Here is a 12,050-nt window from a genome sequence, read left to right as displayed (position 1 = left end):
ACACACACACACCCTTTCATGTGACTGGGAAGCAACACAACTTTTAAAAGTATTACCCTCCTCCTCCACCCTCTGGTGCTCACCTTTAACTTCAAAAATAAACAAGCAAGAGCAGTAGTCTCCTACACACCTATCCCCAACATAAAAGGTATCTACTGCCTGAACATTGGAATCTGAAGAAACAGCTACTAACATTATACTAATTGATTTTAATACTTTAGGGAGGTTGGGTTTTGTTTTAATTCCAAAACCTCTGCCAGTGCCAGCAGCACAAATCTAGTTCCAGTTTGGATTGCTGCTTGCAGTGATCACCCCTTCACTATATCAATTTATCTTCTGATAGTTCCCCAACATTTTTTAAAAGTATGTAGTGCTTTTTAACCAGCATCATAATTAACAAGCTACAAAATGAATGTGAAAACAGAGTAATCTCAAAGATAAGAGGTTCCAAAAGAACCACACACCTTAAAGAAGCAGTTTTCAGTAGCCAAAAAACAAATATAGCACAGGTTGCAAATTCAGTGCATTTTTAAGAAGAAACTTAAATCCAGTAACAGACTACTAGCACCTCCCTCTAAAGACAACTACTCCACTGTTTCCTTCTTAAGTTCAAACTTGCTGCAGTTCTTTAAGTGCCCTAAGTTTTCTCCAGTTACAAAACACGAAAAACTCTGATACAACCACTATTTCACTACAAATTCCCAGTAGTCTCCCACAGTACATCTAAACTAAAGGCCAAATTTCCTATGAAGCATGCTTAATGGATGAAGACAATATAATGGTGGAAACAGATGTTACACAAAATGACGAAAACCTTTACAAAGCTAAAGCAAGCCTCAAGTCTTCCAGTTCCTTGCAACTGTTTTTCTGGACAGAGTACCATCCCATTGCATAAAACAAACCAAAAGAAAAGAGATTAGTTCAGTGTCTCCAAAGTGGACTAAATAGTTCACAGTGTCCAAAGAAGACTGCAAATTCTTCAATGAGCAGCTAACTCTCAGCAGAATGGACAGTGCAGACAGAAAAAGCAGCACCTTGAGGGTATGCCAAAATATGCCCTTAAGAAGGGGAAAAAAAAGGGGGTTAAATATTTTTGTCTTTTTCCAGTGGGATAAATGTAATGGGAATATTAATACAAACAATCCAGAACTTTCCCCATGTGTTTTAATATCCTTTCCCAATCCCTCCTCCAGTCCTTATTGCTTGTCTGCTCTACTCACTCACTTCCAAGATACGTTTGGTCCACCATCTTTTTTGGGAAGCATGGTTACTCTGTGCATCTCATTCACAGTCCTCTGCACTTTTGCCTTTTCCTGAATACTGTTACTGCGAAAACCATTCTGCCTGCTGCTTCAGCAATTCCTAAGAAACTTCACAGGTTTTACTCAAGTGATTTGCTACACAATGCTTCTGACAGGCACTGCAGTGCATAGCCCAGAAGCAAACAGATATGCGTAAGTAGAGTGGAGCCTCCTACAATTTCTTCCAAAACTCTACTCCATAACCTCTGTCCATCTGGCCTCTCTATGGAAGCCAAAAGTCCGCTGAGTACCCTAGATGACTCCTTTAGCCTCAAGTAGTCTTCCTTTCCTTCCTCACAAAAAAATCTGATCCCAGAGTTTCTGTGCCAACTAGTCCCTAGGTATCACCAAGATGCATGTACTACCTCCTGCCCACTACGACACCGAGGAGGGAAAGCAAGCATCAAATCTGCAAACAAAAGTTTAAATAGAGGGGTAGTTCTATGAACTCAGTGCAACACTTCATTCTCGAACATCAGGGCATGGAATACTTGCAACAAATATCAATGAATTTGGAGGGGGAAATGGGGAAGGAAACCACAGAAATGGTGCATCAACTCTTGCCACTAGTATTTCAAGATTACAGACTGAAACTAATTATAGACTAAACTAATTAAGTCATTTGAGTATCAAGCTCTCAGGGCAAGTTTACAGAAGATATCTAAAAACCTCAATCATTGCCACTTGCTCAAGAACATCAAGAACAAAAAAGAAACCTAACCAAAGCAGAATTAGCTAACCTTACTCATTAATTTTTCTGGAGGCAGAGATGCATTCAGAAGTCACAGAAGGAATGATGACATTCCCTGTTTTCAAAAAGACAGGAATTATTATGGATATTGATTCACTTAGATCTAAGAAGCAGGACACGCAGGAACGTGCTATACACTTCCCTCACACTGAACCATGCAGCTGTTGATCTAGCAACTTCTCCCGTGTTCCCACTCTCATACCTCTCCAAAAGGCTGGTTCACCAAGATGCAACAATTCCTCGTGCGGTTGCTGCTTATCTGCTGATACGAGAAGCAGCATCACACCAGCCTGTGTCTGGTGTGAGGGAGAAAACCTCTTTAGTAACAGCCCAAACTATATCCAGTTAAGCTGAATATGAAACAGCACTCAGTGTCTTAAATTCCTTTATGTATGCAGGATATCTAAAGAAAAAGATAGCAAACCCAGTGACAGCAGCAGGAAAGCAAAGATAAATATATAAGGAAGAAAAAATAAAGAGGAAGGAAACACACAAGAGCAACAAGCAGTAAATAAAAGAACCATCATACAGACAGCAAAGCAGAAGCATTCATAGACTAACCCAGGTATACTACCCCGCACAAGAGCAATGCAGTTACTTTGACCATTGGAAAACAGAAGAATGCTTTGCATAACGCATCAAAATAGCAAGACTAAGAGAAGTAACAGTTATGGGCAAATCTATAGAAATAAGAGAAAAAATGAGAACTGTGCAAGCATAATTTATATTGTGATTATTAAAACAGAAAAATAATTTCAAATAGAAAACAAAATAGTATCAGTTAAATAAAGCATAATCAAAACAAACAGTAATACCCAACAGCAGACCATCATTAAGTGGAGAATTCAATAAAGGAAAATACTTATTAAAATAATGGAAAAGCTTAGGAGCATTCATAGAAACATTACATTTGCCTTTGGTCTCACTATTACTACTTCAATGTTCTCAAGAATTCTTGAAGAAACTAACAGGGCAACTGCCAATGGAAAGAAACAAGACCAATACTATCTAAAGTCTAGACCTTAAAACCAACAGAAATAAATAACTCATTTCACAGTTTTAGTCACACATACAAGTCAAATTAATGCAAGCATAAAGCACAAAAGAGAGAATGCCGTACATAGTTGTAAGACCATAAAGCAAGGTGCTGGTACTAAATACTTGTACATACAAAGCAAGAGTAAATTATGTTTAACATTACTGTGGAGTCCTTAATTTAGAAAAAAAAGGTGACTGTGAAAACAAAAACTGTGGTAAGAGTGAAAATTTAAATTAAAACCTCATTTTCCTATCCTAGCATTGTAAAGAAATTTCTTATCAAAACAGTGAAAGTTATAGTCACACAAACAATTTGTTTTCCCCAAGAATTTTAAAATCATATATAAGCAATAAATGAATCATAATTCCCATTTCATTACATGTACCATCAGATTAAATCAAATTAAAACATTAAATCACAATATTTAAGATTTCCATTGTAAATAATTTTACCTTAGTTAATGAAATTTCAATTTGTTAGCATCATGATCAGAAATAATAATTTGAGTATATAAACTATAAAAAGTTATTTTCTTCCAAGTATGCTAAAATAGGTTAGCTACATCAATCAAATATAGATTTCATTAAAAATTACAGTATCTATTAGTAACAAATATGCCAAGATATACCGGGGGGGGTGGGGGGGGTGGGGGGGGTGGGGGAGCGGGCACGGGCAGGGAAAGAGACACTCAGCATAGCATTTTAGGTGAAAGAAAATAAAAAAAAATTATACCAAAACACCACACACCAAAATACATATGCAGTTTCAAGTACAAATAGTTTCTTCAGTGGATAAGGAATATGTATCACTATCACTGATCCTATTATTTTCAAGAAAACACAAAAATCATTACATATGCTTCAGAAAAGTAAGACGATACAGTGTTATCAAATACTACAACATTTGGGAAAACTGAAAACAAAGTTTTGAGCCATGATGAAGGATATGGAATATAAAGGTTTAAGTGAAGAAGTGCCAGGCCTCACTCAGAAGAAAGGACCTGAGAATGAATCATCACACATACCTCTCCTCAGTCTGCAGCAGCAGTTGTTAGAATGGCAGCATGGCAACAAGCAAGGCTTCATCACATCTCTAAGTCAAACAGTTCCAAGATCACTTTGATGATCAGCAAAACTAAAGCAATCACAGGTTGGATACTTATTTCCTACAGCATGTATGCCACCAGATTTTTAACTCATCTACACAGTCTGGAATGCCAAATGCTGAATACAGGATGACTGGGAACATCAGGCATGTTCTTTCCCTTTGCTTTCAGTACTGATTAAGAGCTATGAGAGAAATTATCGCAAGTCTGAGGCTGTTTCGTAATCAGTTGGCTAGCTGTGGCAAGAATTTCCGATGAACTTATGGACTATTTTCTACTTAGCCTCATCCAACAGCACTGACAGGAAGAGTGGAAATGCAAAGCATCCTACATGATGTGTAGCAATTCAACTTCCTGCTCAAATTTATTCCCTTACATCACAGGAGACAGCTTATGCTACACCGCCTCAGAGTACAGTTTCTTAGAATTTCTTAGAATTGTAAAAATATAACTAAGAAGCAAAATACAAGATCATAGAATAGTGACATTTACGAAATAATATTCTGATAGAAACACATTTTTCCTTAAAAAAGAACTGGGATGACCCCTTTCCTCCAAGAGGTATAGGATTAAGGGAAGAAAGGCTGAGGAACAGACATACAAAATAAAAATAAAAATAAAATCACACTGTAACAAAAGCACAGCTGCATTTGAGCAGCTAATATTCTTCAAAGTAAGCCCCCAAATTCATAAACATTCTTGGAAAGAAAATGTGTGAAGCTTGTCTTCCTACCCAAAACCCCAACTACAATGGGATACTGAATTATGCATTTTAGACAACGTTACAGAAAACAGGTACCTGTGAACTTTTAATTAGGGCACATTAGCCCTCACCTGAATAAGGACAGTTCTATTTCCACCTGTGACATAATAATAATTAAAAGTTATTGATATTTATTGTTTCTGATCATCAAAAACTTTTCCAACCAAGTCAAGGCACAGAAAGGACATTGTACACATCATTTAATGCAGTAAGGGACATAATGGAAAGTAAACACACAGAGATGAGTTTATCTCCTTCTCCTGCTGGCAACTGGTAGACAGACTAACTGGTGAGGTTCAAATCAAATTGGTCTTGTGCTTACTGTCTGAGAAAATATGCAAAGCATCACAACTGAAGAAGTTTAAGGGCCACTGGTGAAACAACTTCAAAATAAACTACTGAACTAACCACTATGGTCAAACTGTATTCTGTCCTGGGAAATCCCTAAATTTTCAGAGAACCCCACCTGAACAAAACCAGTTATAAATTTGTGGGGCTTTTAAAATGTTTGTAAAATGCAAATATTAAAACACAAGATTAAATCTGACTCACAATGTTTTAACTGCAAAACACAGATCACATCCCCTTCTATATAGAAAAGCCAATCAACACCATAACTTCTTCAGAAAACCACCTCTCCTCTCTGAGGATTTTTACACCTAATTCTGCTTCAGAGTAAGAATAAAAATCTTTAACAGGTATTCCCAAACTCTTGACAGGGTAGAAGTTGACCTCTTTTCCTAAATAAATGGCAGCTATAAAAGGAGACAGGTATGTTCAGCTAGGGGACATCTATGGTTACATTAAAAATAAATGCCTGTTTCACATCATACCTAGAATCACAATTACACGGTCATCATTTTAAGGTGTAATGCTATAGAAATTATGTAAACAAGTTTAGAATGCTCTTGTTTAAACATTTCAATGTGTTTACATCATGAAATAATGCCCCGGTTTTTTCAACCCAAAATTCAAATTTTCATAACTTACTGGTGGAGGGGGGGAAGACAGATCAAGCAATTAAGCCCAAGATCATAATGCCTTGTACTTCTTGAAGTTTCTCTCTCACATAACTACAAGAGCCAATTGCAATTGATTTTACTATTATTTCAGCCTTGGTACTCTCAGACAAGCATGATGGTAAGTGCTAATGGGACTTCAAAATATTAATTCTGTAACTGTTGCCAATGTCTCACATACAACACCAGTGTTCTCTTGTTTCTAGTAACAGCAACTCTCCTAATGCTAGTTCAAAGGAAAACATGCTTTGTCATCTTTGTAAGGGTGGGGAGAAAGTGACAAACATATTTAAAACTGAGATAATTCCCTAGACTGCAACCAGACAGAGGAAATCATCACTTGGAGCTCCTTCAGCTATCTAACCAGACAAGCTATTACTATTTTTATTGAACTAAGAAACTATACACTTTTCTTCTTCCACAGTATTTTGGGGAATGGTCCAGACTGATATTTTAAGAGTTGCTGCAGAACACTGCATTCAGTCTCAGCAGTTTTGGCCCAAATGTACACTCTAGAAGTCCTGAAGCATTTAGACACTATCTTTTACTAATAGCCAGCAAAATATTTACAAACAAATACCAGGAATATATGACACCTATTCTTTGTAAAAGGTTAATCTTGCTAATTTTACCATTCCTCACATAAATTTAACTGATGCTCCACAGCCTATGGGAGTCATTAAAAGAGCTGTCACAGCAACAATTAAGGACAGAAAGCAGAGCAGCAATAGAGTAGACTTCATTTACAGAACATAGTGAAGGAGAAAGAGAGGCTTTTTCTTACCAAGGGGTTGCAGCTGATGTTCCAGCTAGATCTCATCTGACAGAACACTGTCACCAAGGCAAAGGTCCAGCATAGAAGTTTCACAAAAGGACAAAAAACTAATTTCTTTCCACACCCTGCTGTCTACACATTTGAAGCTGTCCCTACCAGCAAAACATGGTCAGCCACATGAAGCACCACAGTAACCCTCCATTGCCATTTATCAAGGAACAGAAAAAACCAACAATGCTATAGTATATCAAGCAGTAAACTGTGATCTGCATCTTTCAGAGCTGACTAACATATACGTTACAATGTGCTACTGTTTCAGTAAGGCTGATTCATTATTACTCTAAAGCAAGTTGAAACAAGCTGCCGAGTGAACTTCATTCTTAAAACATCAGGCTAATTTGTTTGGCTTTGCTCAAAAACAGTTCCCAATGGTTAGCAGCTATCAAAATTTAACAAAAAGTTTGTTAAACATCTCATAAATAAAAAGTAGATTGCTTAATGGAAAAGAAATACTACATGTAGTTAGTGAATTATCTTGACGTTGCAGTAACAAGAAATACCAACTTGTCAGAGCTTGTTTTGTACGGCTCATTTTTAGGTGTGAGGAAGAAAAAAAATTCCTACATTGTCAAATTTTTAAAATCTCAACTGTCACTAGCAACTGGAACAACATACTCTTGCTAAGCTGAGAATTAAGTTGTCAAAAATTTAGTTGCTGATATATTCAGAAGGAAGTCCTCACTAAGCATCTCAAAGCAGTTTAATGAGCAACTGGAGGAAAAAAATTGGAGAAAGAAATCTACTCCTTAGTTTTTCCTGAAGTGCCTTCTTTAGGGCAACACCGGCTGCAAATGCAGACAGCACAGGCCATCAATGTGAGAGACATTCTAAACCTTCTTGTAAACTAAGACCCATCAAAATCCCGTTTAGTATTTGTTCCCATCAGAATTAAGACACTACTGACAAGCAAGAGCCAGAGCTGTAAAACACCAGCTGCCTCACAGTAGTCAGGGCAGCACAGTTTCTACCACGCAAGATTTGATAACGTGGAGGACAGATGTCTGAAAACACAAGAGACAGACAACTGCAAGTTGTGTCCATCATGGCCTCATCAGACAAGAAAGTGCTGACTACGGAAACAGCATGGAAAGACAGTAAGTTGCATGGAAACAGGCAACACTGGGCCTTGAAAAGCAAAGGAGACATCTGATGAACAAAAAAAGGGGAACAAGTGAAAAAACAGAGAAAGGCCAACCAAACAGACTAGGGAAATGATCACTGCAGCAGGACTCTGAACGCATGCAGACAGAATGCTTTCAAAGTGACTGTAGAAATAAGCTCTGATGGCCAAGATGATGAAAAATTGTGGAATGGTGTTTGCTAGAGTAGGTAAACAAGTATATGTGCTTGGCATCCAACATGATTCTGATGCAACTAAGATAAGTTAGGCCAAATAAGGTAAGGGCCAAACAAAAAACATCCCCTGTATTTTTTCCGGACAGGAAGTACGAGTACGATCTTGCCCTGAAATTACTGATTACACGGTCCAAATCTTAACTACATCCACACAAAATTGGACTGAATCTGCTGGGGTACGCATATATGGATACAGTCAAAGGATGTAGGAAACTGATCTTGAGAAACTTTAAGTTATGCTTTAACTGTATGATAACAATACATGTAGAACCAGATTCTGCCTTTCCTTCATGCTTAAATATATTTAAGAATAATATTGTCTACATTGTTAAATTATAAAACTAACAGTTATAATGAGGGGAATGTTTCTAAATTTTTATATCTAAAAAAGAAATGATGGCGATCTTGGTCCTTCTAGACAGTAGCAAACTACACAAGTTTGCAAATATCCAGCAATTTTTTTGATGTCATTTCACTATATGTTCTTAAATAAAATAGTTATTTTGACAGGGCGGAAAAAAAACAACAGACTTACTAGCAGCCCAGTGCTCCACCTTTTTACAGTGTTTACAAAAAATTTAGGCAGCCTACAAACATGTAGTTTTCACTACGGCCCTACTCTAATTTCAGTCTGCCATACATTCTACCTCATTTCACATATACAGGAAAAAAAAAAAGGCATTTATAGAATAAGTATCTCAGTAGGCTTGAAGCAATCTGCATCTTCCTGCAAAGTGTGGAGAGGGTTCATGAGTGCAGCTGCATGCAGTCTTCACGAAGTGTTTTAGTTACCAAGTCACCATTGGAACACCTGAAAAAGCACACTGGAAAGGACTCATTCCAGTTCACATGTCAGGTGGGTTCTCTGACAGCCAAGAGCTGCCTGGTTGTTTGAAGAACTGCTCACAACCACTCTTCAGGCAGGCTTAGCAAAGCCTGCAACTTTGCTATATCCCCCCTGACCCAAAATTTAAAGTCATCTCCTTGGCAGAGACCAAATCTGCAATACTTTACCCTGAAGGATCTTGCCCACAAATATTTTATATACAGGAACTAGATGTAAAGGACAGCAGAACCCAGTCCTCCAGACACCAAGGCTAAGTATCGTAACTGGTCATCACACACCTAAGCACTACATTTTACTCAAAAAGCCAAGGAAGCAAGTGTCATCCACACTGTCACACCACTGCTATTAGAAAAAAAATAAAAATCCCAAGACAATAAAATGTCTTAGCACACACACCCATCATCAAACAGAACAAACAGTCCAGTATGAGGCACCAACCCAGAACGTTCTATGCCTCCCTGAAAATAATCTAAATTACTATGGTTAATGCTTATGCATCACACTCGCCAACGCTATGTAATGCAGATTATTAACCCTGACCACTCACCAAATACCCTTCACACAAAAATAGGTCATGTATTCTTACAGGTTTAACTCACTCAGCAAATTTTATCCTCCTGGGGAAATCTGAGAGCTCATGGCTGTACAGAACCGCTTTCCTAATGCCCTTAAACTTTGAATGATGCAAACTGAAAGCTTCGGGACACTTTTTTATCTATCATTCAGGAAAGCAAAGATAATTTTTTCAGGTGTCAGAAAGCAAGCCTTCACCCTTCAAGATTTAAGGCAGTTCAGTTTTGGACAAATAACCTTCACTGCAGGATAAAATGACAAATTATAAAACTGAGGTAATGCAATCATCATATTGGAGGATTATGTGTAAACCAGACACCTTGCCGATATATTAAAAAGGGAAAATCAATCACTATTTGTAGAGAAAACTCAGTACGTGGTTAAGTCTCATTTCCAGCAACCAGAAACCACCACCAGACTCCCCCTCCGAGGGCACCTTTGGGCACAGTAGCCATTTCTAGCCCACGCTGATCCTGTAATACCTGCTTGCCTCACAGCTTAGCTGCCCTGCTGTCTTGGGACAGAACCCCCCTACCCCCGCAACAGCAAAACTGTTCGGTTTGAGCCGTTTAAGAAGAAAGCAAACACGAAGCCTTTAGGAAGCTACCGCAGAGGAGGCCTGAGGGGCTGAAGTCGGAGCCAGCGCTCGGGGCCCGGCCGGGGACATCTCTCCGGCGAGGCCTAGGGCCGAAGCAGGCCCCCACCGCACCGGGCTGCCGCACCGCTCCAGAAACCGGGCCCGCCGCGGAGGCGCGGCCCGGAGACCCCTCGCTGGGCGGGAAAGCCCAGTCGCCGGCGGACCGCGGCGGAGGGCGGGGGCGGGCCCACCCCGGCCGGCTGCCGCACGGAGCGAGCACGGCGGGCCGGAGCGTCCCCCTCCCGTCCCGCCCCGCCAGCCCCTGAGGGGGGAACGCCGCCCGGCCGGGGAGGAGGGAGGGGTGATAAGGGAGGCCCGGCGCTGTCCTAGGCGAGCTGGCGGGCGCCTCTGCGGCCAAGGGGGAGGCTCCCTGCTGCTAGGCAGGTTGGAGGCCCCGGCGGAGGGCACAGCCTCCCCTCCACGGCGGGCCGCGGCGCGCAGCTGCCCGCTGGAGCGGACGGAGCGCTGCTCCCGCACCCCGCCGGCCGCGGCAGGGCTCTTACCTCTGCTAACATTATTACCCCGCTGCGCTGCGGCGCCTCGGCGGCTCTAGCCCCGCAGCATGGTGAAGCCTCGCGGCCGCGCGGAAAGCTCCCCCGCACCCTACGGGGAGGCGAGGCGAGCGCCGCCAGCCCCCGGCCGCCTCCCTCAGCGGCCGCCCGCCGCCCCCAGCCCAGCAGCCGCCCTCGCAGCTCGGTCCGGAGAGACCGCCATCTTGGGAAGGCTACGTGCGCCGCCGCCGCGCCCCGCCCGGCGCGCCCGCCCATTGGGGCTGCGGGACGCGGGGACGCCCCTGCCGGGGCCGGCTCGCTGCCCTCCCCGCCCCGCCAGAGCCAGGCCCGCCGCTCGCCTAGCCGGCGCTGCTGCCTACCTCGGCCCAGGGGACCATAAGCAGCGCAGGCGGTCCCCGGCAAGGGTCTGGCCACAGGGCTGCGAAGGTGCCGGGGCCCCGCGCTCTGGTAAATCCGGGGGCTGGGTGTGGCTTGGGGGGGTCGGAGCCGAAGCCCAAGCCCGTCCGCGGTGCAGCGGCCTTGAAACACTGCGCAGCCCAAAGGGAGAAGTTGAGGGCAGCAGAGTTTGAAACGTTGTTGTCCAAGATGCTGTACCGTGCTTTTTTGGTTTTTTGGCCCTGCCTCCCTTGAGACGCTGATGTGCCTTGTCTCTGAGCTCTTCGGTGCCAGGCAGCTGTTCTGATGACGCCAATTGAAATATTTTCTTAAATTTCTAACCAAGCAGCATGCCTCTCATCCAGCAGTAACATACGCAGCACTGCATGTCTTTCCCAGCTCTAGATGTTAAGAAAGAGACATGTATGTTAAGTCTTGTTACCTACTACACTGTTGTAAGTTGTGGTACCGAAACCCATCTCCTCAGGACCAAGCTGTGCCTGCACCAGGCTGGCGAGTCCCGCTCATGGGGCAACGTACTCCCATGGCTCAGTACTTGAAATTCTGGTCTGAAACTTGGTTTTCCTTTAAACACAGTTCTGTGGGGTTTTGCATGCTTGCTTTTCAACTAGACTTTAAAGTTAACCTTAGTTGCATTAGAGTATAAACAAGATGGGAGGTTTTTTTCTGCATGGCCAGTAACACAATGCATAGCAAAGAAGTAGTAATGGTTCGCAGGGAAGGTGGAGAAAAAGCAACACTACTATTACACTGTGAAGAATACCAACTGTCAATAGCAGTGTAGTAGAGTAAAGCAAAGGAAGGTCGGTGGGTTTTGTAGAAGGTCTGTGATTTTTCCCAGGGATTGTTAAATACTTAGCACTTCAAGGTTTCCCACTTCTTAGTTTCATCTGTATCACTTGAGTTTCGGTTTTAC

The 12,050-nt window shown here is 41.9% G+C and overlaps 1 protein-coding gene across 7 annotated transcripts in view; it reads right to left on the bottom strand.

The window, feature by feature from the left end:
* The window catches only part of SNX13 (sorting nexin 13), a 67,578-nt gene extending 56,289 nt beyond the window's left edge, over positions 1–11,289 (bottom strand). For 2 of the 7 annotated variants that reach the window (XR_008821302.1, XR_008821303.1), the window contains exon 1: positions 10,730–10,971. Coding sequence is in view for 4 of the 7 variants with exons in the window: in XM_056335181.1 (XP_056191156.1) it covers positions 11,098–11,115 (18 nt within the window). In the remaining 3 variants the exon portion in view is untranslated. Of the gene's footprint in view, positions 1–4,115; positions 4,134–10,729; positions 10,972–11,097 lie in introns of those variants that run through there. The other 5 variants (XM_056335178.1, XM_056335180.1, XM_056335181.1 and 2 more) reach the window with 4 other exon arrangements.
* Between the last annotated feature and the right edge of the window lie 761 nt (positions 11,290–12,050).

Source organism: Falco biarmicus, chromosome 4, assembly GCF_023638135.1.
Source record: "Falco biarmicus isolate bFalBia1 chromosome 4, bFalBia1.pri, whole genome shotgun sequence".
Classification (NCBI taxonomy): Eukaryota; Metazoa; Chordata; class Aves; order Falconiformes; family Falconidae; genus Falco; species Falco biarmicus.
The sequence above is the reverse complement of the archived record's forward strand: the minus strand, read 5'-3'. Positions and strand labels throughout refer to the sequence as shown.